Source organism: Phyllostomus discolor, chromosome 6 (genome assembly GCF_004126475.2).
Source record: "Phyllostomus discolor isolate MPI-MPIP mPhyDis1 chromosome 6, mPhyDis1.pri.v3, whole genome shotgun sequence".
NCBI lineage: Eukaryota > Metazoa > Chordata > Mammalia > Chiroptera > Phyllostomidae > Phyllostomus > Phyllostomus discolor.
In genome coordinates this window covers 171,638,031-171,654,968 of record NC_040908.2, presented here as the reverse complement: position 1 = coordinate 171,654,968, position 16,938 = coordinate 171,638,031, and the positions used below count along the sequence as shown (strand labels likewise).

Here is a 16,938-nt window from a genome sequence, read left to right as displayed (position 1 = left end):
CGCCGCGCACGCCGGTCCCGGCCTCTCCCGCGCGCAGAGCCAGGGCGGGCGGCTGGACTCCGGCCCGGAACCGAGCCTCGAAGCCCCTCCCGCCCCCTCGGCGCCGGGTTCCGGGGGCGCCATGGAACCCCGAGCGGTTGCGGATGCCGTGGAGACGGGAGAGGAGGACGCGATTGTGGAGGCTCTGCGCGCGTACAACCGGGAGGTGAGCGAGACCGTGGAGATGGGACGCTCGAAGCGGAGAGAGCAGGGTGGGGCTTGTGTGTGCCGGCGGAGGTGCTGGAGTGGGACGGAGGGAGGACGCCCGGCAGGGCGGGGCACCGAGGCTGCGAGGAGTTGCTGGGGAGTGGGTCGGGTGCGTACCTGGAGGCAGGTGTGGAGGGTGGGGCTCTGCCTGTTCAGAGCGGTGCCTGCGGCCTGTGCTCTCTGAGCCTCTGGGTCTCTTCACAGAACTCCCAGAGCTTCACGTTTGATGCTGCCCAACAGGAGGACAGGAAGGTGGGTGCCGACCGAGGGGCCAAGGGTCAGGGACGGGTGGCTCCTGGTAGAGGGGCCTGGTGGAGCTGCCCTTCTCTATCCACAGAGACTGGCGGAGCTGCTGGTTTCGTTCCTGGAGCAGGGTTTGCCGCCCTCCGGCCGCGTCACCTGGCTGCAGAGCATCCGCATCCTGTCCAGGGACCGTGGCTGCCTGGACCCCTTCACCAGCCCCCAGAGCCTGCAGGCCCTTGCTTGCTATGCCGGCATCTCTGCTGCCAGGGGGTCGGTCCCTGAGCCCCTGGACATGGACGTGGTACTCGAGTCCCTCAAGTGCCTGTGCAATGTCGTGCTCAGCAGCCCCAGGGCACAGGCGCTGGCTGCGGAGGCCCGTCTGGTGGTGAGGCTGGCGGAGCGCGTGGGGCTGCACCACCAGGGCAGCTTCCCGCACGAGGTCCAGCTCTTCGACTTGCGCCTGCTGTTCCTGCTTACGGCGCTTCGCACAGACGTGCGCCAGCAGCTGTTCCAGGAGCTGCAGGGTGTGCACCTGCTGACTGGCACGCTGCAGCAGACGCTGGCAGTGGCCCCAGGACAGAGCCCCCCGGAGCTCCTCCCATCCCAGGAGACCGAGCGGGCCATGGAGATCCTCAAGGTTCTCTTCAACATCACTTTCGACTCCGTCAGGAGGGAGGTGGACGAGGTGAGGGCTGGCCTGAACCCATTGCTGGTGCTTGTGCTTAACAGGCTGGACATTTCCTGGACTTGCCTCGCTGACCGTTAAGTGTGTGGGTGTCAGACGCAGACAGGGCAGGGGGAGACCTCAGCCGGTTGGGAGGAGGCAAGGGGGCAGGTTTTCGGGGGGGGGGTGACGGTGTGGGGAGAGACTGAGTGTGGGGCCAGAACACCCACCATGTGACGTCCAGGGGCCCACCGCCACTGTCGGGGTGCGGCATATGCTGGAGCAGATGCGGTCGGCACACGGGGTCCTGGTGTAGGCGGGCAGCCTCCACTGGCAGCAGGGGGGACCGGTGTGGCTCTGTCACAGGAGCCCCTTACTCTTCGGTCAGGAAGACGCTGCCCTTTACCGGCGCCTGGGGACCCTCCTGCGGCACTGTGTGATGGTCACCACTGCTGGCGACCGCACGGAGGAGTTCCACGGGTGAGGTGGGGCCCATCGTGCTGGGGGGGGGTGCGCTCCCCTGTCTAGACGGGGAACCGGGCTCCCCCCTAGAGGGGCTTCGTCCACCTGGGTGGGACCAGACGCCAGTGTATTCCCCGAGTCCCCAAGGGCCCTGGCACTCGCAGTGCATTCTGGACCAGAGCCATGTGGGGGGAGGGAATGTGCCCCTGACCCCCGGCAGTGGCAGTGGGCGGAGTGGTGTCTGCAGGGCACTCGCCCCCATTCTCGGTGACCTGTGCTTGGGCGGGTCCTGGAGGTCCGGAGATGGCCTGTGATGTGTCGGTCCAGACAGAGGGCGGCAGGTGGGGCATCCACAGACCGTGCCCTCCTGGGGTACCCACCCCACTGAGTGCACCCCTGAGGTGGTGCCCCCTCTGCTCCAGAGGCACACACTCTGTGGTGTAGCCCCGGCGGGATGCACCAAGGGCTATGCTGCACTAGGGTCCCGGACTTAGCCATGCCCCATCCGCACCTGTCCCCAGCCACACAGTGAACCTCCTGGGGAACTTGCCCCTCAAGTGTCTGGACGTGCTCCTGAGCCTGGAGCCGCACAAGGGCTCCGTGCAGTTCCTGGGGGTGAACATGGATGCGGTCAGCACCCTCCTCAGCTTCCTGGAGAAGCGTCTGCACCAGGTGGGCAGGGGCGCCCGCTGTGGGCTTCCCGGGGGCTCTGGCTTTCCCAAGCAGCTGTGGCCCCTGCTCTGGCCAAGTCCCCAGGGTGCGGGGAGGTCGCTCCGCAGCGGTGAGCCCCGGCAGGTCTCCCAGCCGCTCTCAGTCCAGCGGGCAGGAAAGCAGACGCCTGCCTCCCTGAGACGCAGGTGGACCCGCCCACACACACTTGAAGGTTTCACGTCTGGAATCGAGTTTGTAGAATCTAGCAAAGCCCTTGTTTCTGAGACCTGCTTGTAGGTCCCTCTTGAGTGGTCCTGAGAGGCCCCCCAGTCCCTGACTGTGACCCCAGCCTCTTAGTGTCGTGGTGCGCAGGCGTCCCTTGGGGGGCAGCACCAGCTGTCCTCCAGCTGGAGGCCCCCGGTGCCTGCGGCTGCACCGGAGGGCACCAGCCAGCTCCAAGCAGCCCCTCTGGGGGCTTGTGGACGTTTGGGGCTGTGTAGCCACAGCGAGGGTCCCCACGAGCTGGGTCACACGTGCCTGGCATTGCACACGCCAGCCGAGATCGGCTGTCCTGCCGTTACTGGTACCCGAGGGGCAGGGACAGGAACAGGAGCTCCCTGCTGTGCGTCCGTGAAACGCACAGAGTAGGCATTTTGTTCTTGTTTTTTAGGCCACTGTTTTCTGAGGGCGACTTGCTTGCCAGTGGCTCCCAACTTCACTCGCCGCCCTTCCCCACAGCCCCGGCCGGTGGGGGAGGAGGTCAGAGCAGTGGAGACACAGGCAGGCAGCGGGCCTCCGGAGTTAGGGTCCAACCCAGTCCCTTGCGAAGCGGACACCCGCTGCCCGCTCCCAGCCCCCGGCGGGGTCCCTTCCCTGGGCCGCCTGCCGCCCCCGCGCTGACACAGGCCCCTCTGCAGACGCACAGGCTGAAGGAGAGCGTGGCCCCCGTGCTGAGCGTGCTGACCGAGTGTGCCCGCGTGCACCGCCCCGCCAGGAAATTCCTGAAGGCCCAGGTGGGGCGGCGGGGCCGGGGGTGGGGGGCCCGGCTGCTGCAGGCCCAGGCTGACGGGCGGCTGCCCGCCCGCAGGTGCTGCCCCCGCTGAGGGACGTGAAGACCCGGCCCGAGGTGGGCGAGCAGCTGCGCAACAAGCTCGTCCGTCTCATGACGCACCTGGACACGGACGTGAAGAGGGTGGCGGCCGAGTTCCTGTTCGTCCTGTGCTCCGAGAGCGGTGAGTGTGGGGCGGCCGTGCGCCCGGCCCCGGCCCCGGCCCCAGGGCACGTGCTGACCTCTGCCTTGCCCTCAGTGCCCCGCTTCATCAAGTACACGGGCTATGGGAACGCGGCCGGCCTGCTGGCCGCCCGGGGCCTCCTGGCGGGGGGCCGGCCCGAGGGCCAGTACTCGGAGGACGAGGACACAGACACTGAGGAGTACAAGGAGGCCAAGGCCAGGTATGTGCCCGCACCCTTGGGCTCCCTGGGCCACCTGGGCCCGCAGCAGGTGGGCAGCGAGACCCGTGGGTGAGGCCTCTCGGAGCCTGGCACTGTCCCCGCGGGATACGGTCCTGACGGCGGGAGGCCCCGCCGAGAACAGGCTGAAGGGGCCGAGAGGGCCAGGAGGGCTGGGGGACGGGACCCCTGCCGCAGGAGGTGGGTCTCTTCCCGAAGTCACCTCGCCTGCCCCACCCCCCCAGCCCCCCAGCCCAGACTCACTAACGCCCTCCCCATGCCCCCCCTCCCTCCCCATGCCCCCCTCGGGAAGCAGCATAAACCCGGTGACCGGGAGGGTGGAGGAGAAGCTGCCCAGCCCCATGGAGGGCATGACGGAGGAGCAGAAGGAGCACGAGGCCATGAAGCTGGTGAACATGTTCGACAGGCTCTCCAGGTGCGTGGCCCGCCCTGTCCTGTGAGACCCGGGAGGCGGGGTCAGAGGGGGCGGGGGTCCGGGAGTCCAGTGGCGCACCTGCTCTGGAGGGACCCCCCCAGGCTAGAGCTGGGCTGAGACCGGCACCCTGTTCTTCGGGGAGCAGCGCCCCAGGAGAACGGAGCGGCCGCCTGAGGCGTCGGAGCCCTGGGCACCATGGCACTTAGGGTGCAGCCTGGCTGGCACCCAGAGCAGGAGCAGCCTGGGGAGCCAGAGGGGGTGGTGGGGAGCAGGACGCCCACCCGCCGCCCCTCTGCTCACAGGCACCGAGTCATCCAGCCCCTGGGGGTGAGTCCCCGGGGCCACCTCACCTCCCTGCAGGACGCCATGTGCGAGAGCATGGAGGGCCAGCTCTCCTCGGACCCCGACTCAGACCCCGACTGAGGACGGCCGCCCTGCGCCCTGTCCGAACCGGTGCTGCTTCCAGAGATGTCCCCGGGGCCCCCTTCCCCTCACTCCCCAAGTTCTGTCCCTGACCCGCCTCCAGGACCGGGAAGGGGTCGTGCCGTCGGCACGCTGGAAGCCCACCTGATTGCCTCCCGGCAAGTGCTTTCCCCCGTGAGCCAGGAGGCCGGGCCGCTTGCCAGCCCAGGACCAGGGGGCCGGCAGGGGCTGTACCGCCAAGGGGAGAGACCCTGCTGGGGCCCAGGTGCCGACGGAAGGCGCGCTGGCCGGGGTGCGCCGTCTGCCCACCGGGCACGGCCCCCCGAATTCGTCTGCCTTCCTGGTCCTGGCTCAGCCGCCTGCTGTGCTGTCCACAGCCCCGAGTCCCCACCCCCCACCCCCACCCCGCCGTGGCCGTGGCCCCTCGGTCCCCCCCGCTGGCGTGGGCCGTAGATACAGAAGGAAGACACTGCAGGCCAGGCCGCATCTGCGTCGCTGCCGTGTGCCCCAGAGCAGCACAGAGGCGTCGCCCCGCGAGCGTCTCGGGGAGAACGTGCGTGTGAGAGAAAGTGTGTGTTGGGCGCACAGCAGGGCACCCTGAGTGCGAGCACTGGGCTGGCCAGGGTCCGTGCAGCGCTGCCCGTGCGTGACCCCGGCAGTGCTTGCTCGTCGTAACCTGTTGTCAGAGCGCGTCAGAAAACAACTCACCAGAATGGGCAGAATTCTGTGAAGAAGGAAGATACGACGTGACATTTTTGTCACATCACGCTTTATTATTTCAAGAAAGGTAAAAATACAACTGAAACAGAGGGTTTGCAGGGAGAAGGTGCTGTGACTGGTCGAACTTGTGTCCAAACTGGTTTCGAAGTCTCTTGGTGCTGCCAGCACTGGGGTCTCGTCGTTCTGTGCTTGAGCTGGGGGCCGTCCTGGGCCGTGGGGGTGTTCGGCAGCGTCCCTGGCCCACGCCCACGGGAAGCCAGCAGTGGGAGCCGGCCAGCAGACTCAGCACGTCCGATTCAATAAAGCTACTGGTGAAAGTGGAGAGCGTGTCTCGTCTCACGGCAGACGCCGGACTGGCCAGCGTGGCCTATCCTTGCACTGCCCAGCTTGCTCCGTGTCACTGCTCATGTCCCCCCTTTTGAGGAGCGAGACCCCCAGAGCTGTCTGAGGCCCTGCCCATGACGCCCGAGAGCTCCCCACCGGGGTCTTGGCCTCGGAAGGCGGGAGCCCAGGCTCGGGGTGGCTGGGGGAGCGCCCCCGCAGAGGGAGCAGTGAGCCAGCCCGCCACAGGCCCGGCAGCCCCAGGCTGCCCATGCCCTGGGGGTCCCTCCAAGCTGTGCTCCTGGCAGGCCTGGAGGGGAGGGTCTGGCGGGTCTGGAACAGGTGTGGGGTGGGGGGGGCAAATGTGAAGGGAAAGCGTCAGGGCACATGGGACGTGGGGATGTTCCGTGAGGGGGAAGTCAGGGACACCTGTCCCCGCATCCCGGGGTGCCCTTTCCGCAGTTGGCAGCACCCGCGTCCCCTGTGAGGGGGCGCCCCACTTCCTCAGCAAAGGTTACTTCAGTGCCGCACGTGAAGGACACACTAACTGAAATGGCCCTGCCGGGGAAACGGGCCTCCCGGAGCCCCGGTGCAGCTCCGGGGACCCAGCCCACTCGGTCTGGGGTGGTCCCACGGCGGGGCCGGGCCTGCCCCTCGGTGCAGCCCGGGGCCCAGTGAGTGAGTGGGCGCGGCCCGCACACCAGGGCCACAGTCCGGACAAGCAGTCGGCACCGAGCATCCAGCAGAGGGAAGAGAGCCGAGAGGGCGGCGCACAGTGTGCCCGCAGCGGCCCTGCTCCCTGGCCTGGCCAGAGTGTGCAGACCTGCCCGGGCTGCTGCTCAGGCGTGAGGTCTGCTCAGAAGTGGGCGGCGACTCCAGGCGGCCGCCCCTCTACCTGCCCGGTCTGCCGAGCCGGAGCACGGAGAGAGGGGGGGCCGGTTACCTGGAGGCACCTGGGCGAGCAGACGGGGCTCGGGGCCTGGGCGCGGTGCACACCCCTTCACGCACCCTGCTGCTCTGTCCGCAGAGCGGCTGCGGGGCCAGCAGGGCTGCGCAGGCTGGGTGCCCCGCAGACAGACGGGCTCCTCTGGGCAGCCAGTCAGGGTGTGCCCCAGCATTTACTCTCGGAGAGCAACCCCTACCTGACTGACCCCGCAACCGCACCCCCATGTACATAAACTGGGAAACTAGGAACTACCGAACTTCCACCGCCAGCCGAATCTTACAGGACTGGAATCCTCCAAAAGTCCTCAGGGCCCCTGGACTTGACCTTGCTGTGGACGGGAGTGGGTGGAGCCCAGAAACGGCTCCCGAGGTGCCCTGGGCGCCTCCGGCTGACCCTCCACTTCCCCAAAGTGACCGCAACGTGGCCTGGACTCGGCCTCGACTTCCCTCCACGGAAGAGAAGCACGCCACACGCCGTCTGGGCCCCAGACCCTGCCGGAAGGGCAGGCCTGGGCGGGGGCTGGGAAGCACGCCAGCTCAGCCTCGCGTTCCCTCCGGCCCCACGGGGCAGGTGGGGCAGGTGAGGCTGCGGCCGGGGTGGGGGCTCGTGGCGGCAGAGGGGACGGTAGCAGCTGTTGGCTGGGGCCCCAGGGGCCGGACCAGCACCCGTGGCGAACCCTGCTGGCGCAGCTGTCCCCACCTGCCGCGTGCCGTCCCGAGACAGCTGGACTCCCGCTGCCAGCTGCCCCTCCGGCAGAAAGCCCCCCACACCGCTGAGTCCCCTGGGGAACTGCTCCGTCTGTGGGGCTTGGAGCCTCTCGCGCCCGCTCCCCCGCTGCGGGGCTCCGGTCCGCACAGGCACAGAGAGCCTCGGCCTCGAGGCTCCAGCCCAGTCCCCTCAGAATCTCGCCTTCGCCTGCAGCTGCCGGTGCTGCTCTGTCTCGGGAACAGAAGTGACTGCAGACCCCCGAGGGCCCAAAGGAACGGGGGCTGCACCCTGTTCCACACCCGCAAGCCAGCACTCAGTGGGTTTCTTCGTCCCTGGACGGAGGCAGCAAGGACCACCACTCCCCATCCAGGAGCGCGGACGCCCCGGCGGCCCAGCGTGGGGCTGCCGCCACAGTCAGCACGGCTGCTCCCGCCTCAGCCCAGACAGGGCGCCGCGGCAGCGGGAGGCCCCAGCCCTCGGAGGACCGGCTCCGCAGCCTACCTTCGCCGTCTCCCGCTGCACCAGCTCCCGCATCTCTTCCGTCCAGCCCAGCAGCTCCACCAGCCGCTCCACGCTGTCCACCAGGTCCCCGAGCTGGACCACATCCCTGCTCCGGGGGCGCCAGGACTCCACCGCCTCCCTGTTCATGAGCACTCGCGGCACTGAGCTCCGCACGGCCTCGGACAGGCTGGCGAAAGGCTCCACCTGGAAAACTGCCCACACGTGAGGAGCCGCATCCCGCCACCCGCGCCCCCAGGAGAGTGATGCGGGGCCTCAGGGGTGGGGAGCCCACCACCTGCTCGGCTCCCTCCCCGCTGCGCCCTCCCCCACGTGGCCTCCGCGTCCACTCTGGGCTCAGTTCCAGCAACCGCAGTCTCCCCATCCCCCCTCCCCCGGCCACACCCCCCAGCACACCCTGACCCCAGACCCCTCTCGTCCCCGTCCTCACTCGACTGTGAGTGTGGGTGTGAGAGCTGACGTTTCTTTAACGGCCAGTGACCTACGTCCTCCCCAACGAGGCTGCTGATGCGCCCCTGGCCACAGGGGCCCCAGTCCACCGCCACCCTGAGCCCCGCCAGCTGCCAGCGCCTTGCACGGTCAAGGTCGTCAGAGAACTCCACAGAGTGAGACACAGCCAGGCTGGTGAGCGGTCTGGAGACCTGCTCACTCCCTGGGAGGAAGTGGCTCCATTCCTGCCTTTCACTGTAATGGTTTAAAATGACTTAAAGATTTAAGTGTTAGCAAAACAGCTCTTGAAGGAAACGTTGGGTTTCCAAGCAATAGTAGGAAAGGACTTTGCAGGAGTGACAACTGAAGTCAGGCAGGACGGATCTGATATGGGACACCATCACCTGCTTCTCTACAGAAAAGGGTAGGACCCCGGCTCCGTGGACGGAGTGCCGGCCTGCAAACCAAAGAGTCGTATCACTGGTTCGATTCCTACTTGGGGCACCTGCCTGGGTTGTGGGCGGGGTCCCCGGTAGGGGGCGCTCGAGAGGCAACCACACATTGATGTTTTTCTCCTTCTCTTTCTCCCTCCCTGCCCCTCTCTCTAAAAATGAGTAAATAAAATCTTTTTTAAAAATATAGGACTGGCAGTCCCCGTGTCCACACCTGGTGGCTGGCACAGGTCGGGCAGGCCCAGCACCAGCACCGGGGCCCCAGGCCCCCGCCTGCCCTGCTACAGCTGCGCCTCACCCAGGCCCAGCGCGGGCACCCCACTCTGTCCTCACTCTGGCACCCTCGCTCCTACCTCCGGCCCTTCCTGCCCGCTGCACACGCCCACTCCGCAGCCCCACACGCTCCTCCGCTCGGCAGGACCCGTTCCCCAACCCCCCAACAGGCCTCTTGTCTCAGGAAATCAGCTCTGTCAGGACGGAGCAGCCGCCCTGTCCACCGCCCCACTGCACACACACGGCTGCCCGGCCCCCCCAGGTTGCCGCCTGCTCCACGCTGGCCCCGTGGTCTGTTCAGGACACAGCACCCAGAGGGACGGAGGTCGGCCCACCGTCACCGATGCTGTCTGGCACTGCGGCACGTGACCACGGGCCCCTGGGCACTATCCCCCACCATGCCTCTCCCTCACACCCACTCCTCCTCCAGCTCCCGGCCCGTCCCAGCCCCCCCAGACTTTCTGTGCCACATGCCACCTCCCCCCACGGAGCACCGCCTGCTCGCGACACCTGCCGTGCATCCTGCCAGGCCGGCCGGGCTGCGGGCACCGGTCTTTCCGGCCCATCAACCCTGGTGCCTCCAGCCAGCCAGGCCCAGGGTTGGGGCCGCCTTGTTTGCTGTCCTCACGTCCTCTACGAACCTCCTGAGCAACGGCCCCAGACAGCGACACTTCCTCCACACGCCCAGCGGTGAGCCCCGGCCCCTCACCCACACAGGGGCAGAGCTGGGCTCAGCACCCTCCCTCCACACCCCTCGCCACCAGGAACGCTCTGGGCCCTGGGCACCCGGCCCGAGTCCCCCGTCTCCGGTCCTCAAAACGACACTGGGCTGCAAGGACAGCAGTCGCTGTCCTCGGCCCCTCTGGCGCCCACGGGGTCAGAGGGCGCCCGGAGCGCTGCCTTTCCCAGGACCGGCCCCTAGACGTCTGCTTGTCTGGGTGCCCACCGCAGCCCCCAGGGTCCCTGGTCCGAGCCCTCCGAGTGTGTCGCTGCTGCTGGCCCAAACTGGCCAGTGACCCAGGAAGCCTGCTTCTGCCTCCCCCCAGCCCCCACCTGCCCTCTGTGCCCCCCAGCCCCGCACGTTCACGCTCACGCTCACACTCACCGCACTTCCAGAGCCCGGCGCCCCCTCCCATCCTGCTGCCCCCGAGGCCTGGACACCTGCCTCCTCACTGGTTGAATCCAACCGCCTTCCGAAGGTGGGCCCCGGGGAGCTCCCCCGTCCCCCGTCCCCCCCACCCCCAGCCCCACGGACACACCTTCAGCGAGGTCCCGAGGACCAGCAGCAGCTCCGCGGCGGGGAAGTCCACCAAGTGCAGGAAGAACCTCTCGGGCAGCATCTCCCCGAAGAACACGACGTCGGGCTTCACCAAGCCCGCGCAGACCGCGCAGCGGGGGACTCCGTCCGCCATCACGGTGGCCTGGGGGACATGCAGGAAATGGGCTCGAGGAGTCAACTCGACACAAAAGAAAAAGGCAAAACAACTTAAGAAATTTTCTAACACGTTAGCTGAGTAGTATAACTAACCCCCACGTACAAGGGGGACCCCCCAAAACCCGGAATTACCGTCTGGAGGGTGGGCCCCTGTGGTCCAGGCTCCCCCGCTAGGTGAGAGTTCTAGGAACCCACCTGCGTCAGTGCGCCAGCTGGCGTTGTTGTGAGAGGCTGCGTTTGGCTTTGGTGAATTTTTTTGAAGACTCTTTCAACACCTTTGCCCACTTCACGACAGGTGAGTTACGAGCTCACCTGGCCACACCCCGCTGAGTGCTCGGCAGTTTCTGACCAAAAAGAGCATGACCCCCGTGACCTTCCCTCCCTAGTCACCCAATCGCACCCTGAGTGACCATTTTTTTGGTTCACAGGGAAATGCTTCCCCGAGGTGGAAGAGGTGAAACCGAAAGGCGGCGGAAGCACTAAAAGGCAGCAAACCGCTGCTCCGAGCCGTGGGGAAGCGTCTCCGAGGGCGTCCCGCACCGAACGCAGAGGACTTTGACGGCGACTGCCGTTCAGACGTAAGAACACGTGCAGGTTTTCTCATAAACAAATTCCAGCTTTGGGGGTCCCCCGTATGTAATAAACCCAACTTCAACGTGACACTTTACCAGTTTTGTTCCACAGAGCCCCCCCAAATTTGGAGAGGGACATACACTGCGACTCTAACCCTGTGACACTCTGACAAAGGGACCGGAGGCGGCAGGGAGGGCGGGCAAGGGGCTCGCTGGTGCGTGGTCCAGGCCCCTGGCAGGACCCCCAACTAGACAGCGGCGGCGGCCACACAGCCCGGGCCCCGCGACACGCCGATGACGCGCATGCTGCCCCACGGCCAGCGCCGCGCCGCGTGCACCCCCGGCAGACGTGAAGAGGGCCCCGGGCCACGCTCCGTTGCCGTCTCCCAGGAGTTCTCGCCGCTCTGCCCCCGCACCTGCAGGACCCGCCCACAGGAAGCCCGCGAAGCCCCCGGGAGGGAGCACGGGCCTCGCTACTGTGTGGTCGGCAGCAGACACCCCACGAGGGCGCCGCGGTCGCTGCGCCCGGGAGCGGACCTGCCCTGCCCTGCCCTGCCGGGAAGACCCCCGTGGGGTTCTGCTCAGCGACGAAGCGGCAGAACTTGAAGCTCCACGGTCCCACCACGGAAAACACACGGCGCCTACGTGGGGCGGGAGGTGCAAGCGTGTCTGTGTGTTTACAGGCACCAGCGTGGCACACCAAACTGCTACGGATTGTTGGGGGGAGGTCCACCTTTCCTACGCGTGTCCGTACCGCCTTAGTGTTTCACGAGCACGGATCACGTTTCTAATTTTGAAACAAAGAAACACACGTTCACACCGTCACCGCTCCAGCTTTGGGACACAGTGCTCCTAGAACGCCGCACCCCCAGACCGCCCCCGCCGCGAGTGCAGGCGGGAGGACCACCCGCCCGCAGGGCAGCTCACCCAGAGGTCCTGCTCCGGGGAGGCTTTTCCGCAGGAGGTGCAGGTGGCAGAGGCAAAGGACCCGTGAGCTTCGACCAGCTTGGAGCCGGGGATGCCCGAGGCTGCAAGTGAAAGCACACTCGGCACTGAGGCCCTGGACGGTGGGGGCGGGCACAACCGCTGGGCTCGCTGCCCGTGGCCACTGCGCAGTCTCGGCCCAGAGACCGCCCGTCCCTCCCGGAGGCTGACGGCGGGACGGAGCGACCAGTGACGTGTGTGGTGACAGCGCAGTTAGGTTTCCAAAGTTCCGCAGATACCCAAAATGGGTTACAGGTCAGACATGTCTTGGGTGTTTTTGGTATTTACTTTTAGGTTAACGTTCTAACGTGACGGATTTGCCTCAAAATAACCTGGAGCAAGAGAGGTGACGGGAGGGCCTGACGAGGGCCCGAGGGCTCACCGCCGCGGAAACCTCTGCAAGGCCGCCCTAGACGAGGAGTCCTCGTCCTCCTGCCGGGGAGCAGAGCTGCAGGCTCCCGCCGGCCGGTGGGCTCAGGGCGTCTGTGGCGGGGTGAGGGGTGGGGGGGCTGGCGGGGGGCCCGGCTGTGAGGCTCACCTCTCTCCAGGCCGTCGATGTTCTGCGTGTAGAGCCGCCGCAGCAGCCCTCTGTCATGGAGCAGGCGCAGGAAGTAGTGGATGACGTTGGGCCTGAAGTTCCCGGGGTGCATGTTCTTGGCCCACGCGAAAAAGGGCCTGGGGTTGGCCAAGAAGAACGAGAGCTCGAAAATGGCCTCTGGGTACGGGACGTCCCAGTGCCGCAAGGCGCTGTAGAAGCCGGAGCCCGGGGATCTGCCAAGAGAAGCCAGAGCCGTCAGGGGACCGGGCGTGGGTCAGCCAGGGACGGAGGGGCGGGCGGGCACGGGGGGGCCACCTGAAGTCCGGGATGCCGCTGGCCGTGCTGATGCCGGCCCCCGCCATGACCACCACCCCCTGGCCGGCCTGGGCGCGGATCAGCTCTGCGACGTCCCTCAGGCGGGGCTTCTCCTCCTCGCCGCCACCTCCGCTTCCAAAGGCGCCCGAGGCCCCAGCAGAGAAGGGCGTGGGCCTGCTCCCACCTGCAACGCTGGCAGAGAAAGGAGAGTGGCCGGGGCTGTGCCGAGCAGGCCTGGCCAGCGGTGGACAGTGAGACCGCCGTGGGATGGCCACACCCCTCCTGTCCCCGAGGGCCCCCTTCCTGTCTCGAATATGGGGTTCCAGCAGAGAGCAGCCTTGACTCGGAAGCTGAGGCGCATTTAGGGGCAGAAGAGCCGGTGTGAACGGGAAGCGTGTGAACAAGGAGGGCAGCGTTCCCCAAGTCCGGTCATCACAGGCCCGTGCCCGCAGGGCCAGCTCTGCCCAGAGCCGCTCTGCCGGCTGCCAGCTGCGGGCTGGCTCTGCAGACCCCGCCACTCTGACACGCCTGGGGTGTGACAAGTGTGCAGCGAACTTATTTCAAGAAAGTTAAGCCTCTCCAACTTCAATATCTGACACCACGCATTGTCAGGGTAACAAGCAGGTCCTAGACCCCACTCCATAAAGAAACATCCGCACCCTGACGGCCAGGGGTTCGAACTGCTGCCGACGTCACCTCCATAGCCAACCCGCAGGCCCCTCACAGCACAGCCAGGCAAATCCGCCGCCGAGCCCCCAGCGCCTTCTCGGCCCCCGCCGGAAACTGAGGCAGCTCAGGGCCCTCGGTGGCATTCACCGCGTCACCCCTCGAAGGCCTCCGCTTCCTGGAGTCCGCCTGGCACCCCACCCAGAGTCTGTGACTGCGACCCCCTGCTCAGGGTGCCTTCCTGCACCCCAGGGGCTGGCGTCCGTGACTTTGGCAGGCAGACCCTTCCTCCGCCACGACCAAACAGAGGCAACAGGTTGAATGGACAACCCTCCCCACGTGATGGTAACTCGACAGCAAACACAGACCTAAACACGGGAAACTGAGTGTTTCCTCAACTCACTGGTGACACATGACAGAAACAGGCCCCCTGCACGCACACGTCTAGACGGCCGTCTAGGGCTTACCCTCGGGGAGGACGTCCCTGACTCCCTCTCTGGTTTGCTCCGTCTTTCGTGTTGCCTTCTGCTCCTTCCAAGACCAACACCAGACCCTCCGTGCAGAGGGACCTGCCCTACAGCTCCCTGCCCCCACAGGGCCCTGACGTCCAGCACCGCCCGCCCACTGCAGGGCTGGCCCTCTCACATGCCCCTCCTGTCAGCCAGACGAGGGCCCCCACGGCCCGGTCCTTGTGTGCCCACACCCAGCTCCCTCTCTCCGCCTCCTCATGCCCAAGTCTCCTGGAGTCAAGGCCAGCTCCTCATGAAGCCACCGCTGAGCCCAGCGAGCAGTCGCGGCCCGCGGCCCCTCCTCTGAACGGTGACAGTACTGGCTCCCCGCTCCCTTTAGGGTCACCCCTCCTCTCCCTGCAGCGACCCTGAGGGCTGCCTCACTCCACTCTGGGGCCAGTGACCTGCAGCTCAGGCACCTGCTTGCCACTCAGTCCACACGCAGCCTCTGCATTGTCCCCTCTCCTGCCAAACAAAGTGTCACCTGGGTTATCCAAAGAACAGGCTTCTGAAAGGTGCACACTGAGAAAGAGAAAGGTGGCAGGGAGGGCGCACGTGCAGGGCTGGGGCACCAAAAGGGGTCAGGGCCCGAGCTCACTGCCCGTCTCTTCATCACTTGGATGCCCACTGCCTCGGCCGCCGGAGCCCAGCCGGGCAGGGAGGGACGACCCTGCCTGAACAGACCCAGGAGCTGTTACCCTCCCAGCCAGCAAACAGTGCCGCCCCGCCCACTCCTGCAGAGATGGCCCTGGTTCTGCATGGGACTCCGCTGCGGCAAAGACCTGCAGCTCTCTTCTGCGAGCGAGCGCAAAGGGGCTTTCTCTCGAGAACTGCTCGGGTGGCCAGAAAGCCCGCTCGCCGGCTCCGCCACCGCACTGAAACCCAGCCTCTGCTGAGCTCCTCGAAATGCCTGTCACTGTGGGAGCCACAGGCAGGGTGAGAGGGAGGCTGCGATGCCGTGATTCACATTATAAATGCTTACGTGGGTCTTCATGGCCCTTTCCAGCCACACCTGAGCTCCTGTCAGTGAGAGACTTTTGGAAATCTCCTAAGGGTGGGGCCTGGTTATCAGGGGAACCAACCGTGGAGGGTTGGAGCCTCCCTAAACAAACAGGAGGGAGACTCAGAACCGCCAGACAGGGAACTGGGAAGCACACACGTGCCGGGCCCCTTCCAGACCTTTCCCTGCGCATCTCTCCTTTGTTTGTCTGTGCCCTTCAATGCTCTCTATCACGAACCACAAACTGAGGAAGTACCCTGGTCTCCTGAGTCCTGGGAGCTGCTCTGGCAAACTCGTCCAACCTGAAGGGGTGGCGGGAGCCTCAGATCTAATGCCAGCAGCACAGCCGGCGCCTGCACGGGCATCTGTGGTGGGGGGCGTGTTGGGGGCTGAGCCCGTCACTGCAAGGGTCTGCTGCGTGCCTGGTCCCACTCAGGGCCCCACACACGCCTCCCACCCGCACGGATGCCCGTCACGGGAAACCGCAAGCACAGGACTTCACCAGAAGTCCAGAGTGTACGTGCGGTGTGCGGCCTGAAGTCCACATGCACCACGGAATGAGACTGGCTGGGTATAGGAGCGCCCTGAGGGGCAAGCCTGGGAAAGGGAAGCAGAGGATGGCTCCACAAGGAAGCCCCCAAATCAAACGGGAAGGGCCAAAGTTCCAACTGCAGGAAGCCCTACAGGCCTCCTGCACCCCCTGCTCTGGGGGCAGTGGCAGCCAGGACTTGTCTGTGGCCATCCAATCTCTTAAGCAACACCTGGGAGCTCAGGCCTCTCTTGAGCAGCGTCCCACCCTCACGGCCACCTGCAGGGCCTGGTGCTGGAATGAGCTGCCCGGAAGCCAGCGTCCGTCCAGCACCTGCTGTGCCCTCAGCATCTCCCAGAGTGTGGCACAGGATGGGTCTAAAGTTTTCTTGGATGACTAAGAGACTCCTCAGTATCACTTTGTAAAACATTTCACCGATATTTTTAGGAGCTGGGTAAGATAGCACTGAGCGAATGTATCACTATACTTAATATCCACCCAACACTGGCCATTTAAACTAGTTTCCTAACAACTGTGGGCCTTAAGATCATTCCATGAGCAGGCTCAGGCCCCAGACGAGGATTCCAACTACACAATTACTGTGCAGAAGGGAGAGCATGAACACAACACACGCTGGTGGGAGCGTCCCCTGCACGACCTCCACAGGGGGCGATCAAGTGCGCTCGGCTTTAGCCCGAGGAGTTCCACTACTAGGAACTCATGGAAGAAGTGACCTACAGACAAGGTAGTTCACCACGGCATTATCTGTAATGCTCAAGTTTGGAAACTATTCCGGTAAGAGAACGGTTACAGAAATCGGAGGACGGCGGAACAACGGCATCCTGCAGATCAGTAGAGAGGGTGGAAGAAGCACTTCTGTTTTGAAACGGAAGTTGAGTCCAAGGAACACTGTTAAGTGAAAGCCCAAGTACCGACTGGGCTCTAAGAGCGGCGGTGTCAACATCGGACACGGGATGCCGCGAGCAGAATTGAGAACCGAGCCGGGAACAGACAGCACAGTCCCGGTTCTCCCGTAGCCGCATGCACCAGGCGAGGGGCCCCAGACAGCTGCTCCGCCGGACTCGGCACCCCCTCCCGGCTTTCTCCCCGGCCTCTGGCCACCGAGGCAGCCCGTCTCCGCCCTGCCCCGCGCCGCCCGCCCCGCGGCTGCTACCCGGACGCACCGATGGCGGCAGGCCCAGGCCGGCTCACCGCCCCGGCCCCAGAGCCTGAGAGCGCGACCCGTGGAGCGAACCCACAGCGTCATGCTCGCCGCCACCCGCTCGCGCCGCGGTCTCCGAGATTCCCACGCCCGTCCGCTCGCTCGCCCCACCCCCCGCCCCGCCCCGCCCCGCCCCGCGCTCTCGCCTCGCCCCGCGCGGCCCCGGATTGGCCGTCTCCGGTGGGAGCGGCTCCCCACGCGGCAGAACTCCGCCCCGAGACCGAGG

At 66.1% G+C, this 16,938-nt stretch overlaps 2 protein-coding genes across 2 annotated transcripts; one reads left to right on the top strand and one right to left on the bottom strand.

Moving 5' to 3' along the window:
- Positions 1 to 10: 10 nt before the first annotated feature.
- Positions 11 to 5,616, top strand: RIC8A (RIC8 guanine nucleotide exchange factor A). Its single transcript, XM_028517413.2, has 10 exons — positions 11 to 205; positions 451 to 498; positions 584 to 1,174; positions 1,542 to 1,633; positions 2,137 to 2,287; positions 3,184 to 3,279; positions 3,354 to 3,498; positions 3,574 to 3,718; positions 4,032 to 4,151; positions 4,454 to 5,616. Exons 1-10 carry the CDS (start codon positions 122 to 124, stop codon positions 4,572 to 4,574), a joined length of 1,593 nt encoding a protein of 530 aa, XP_028373214.1. The 5' UTR covers positions 11 to 121; the 3' UTR covers positions 4,575 to 5,616.
- Positions 5,555 to 16,807, bottom strand: SIRT3 (sirtuin 3). Its single transcript, XM_036029940.1, has 8 exons — positions 16,675 to 16,807; positions 12,787 to 12,978; positions 12,472 to 12,704; positions 11,877 to 11,977; positions 10,202 to 10,363; positions 7,771 to 7,974; positions 6,439 to 6,527; positions 5,555 to 5,599 (listed from the first exon to the last, which is right to left on the bottom strand). The coding sequence occupies exons 1-7, from the start codon at positions 16,755 to 16,757 to the stop codon at positions 6,507 to 6,509; spliced, it is 996 nt and encodes a 331-aa protein (XP_035885833.1). The 5' UTR covers positions 16,758 to 16,807; the 3' UTR covers positions 5,555 to 5,599; positions 6,439 to 6,506.
- Positions 16,808 to 16,938: the final 131 nt, after the last annotated feature.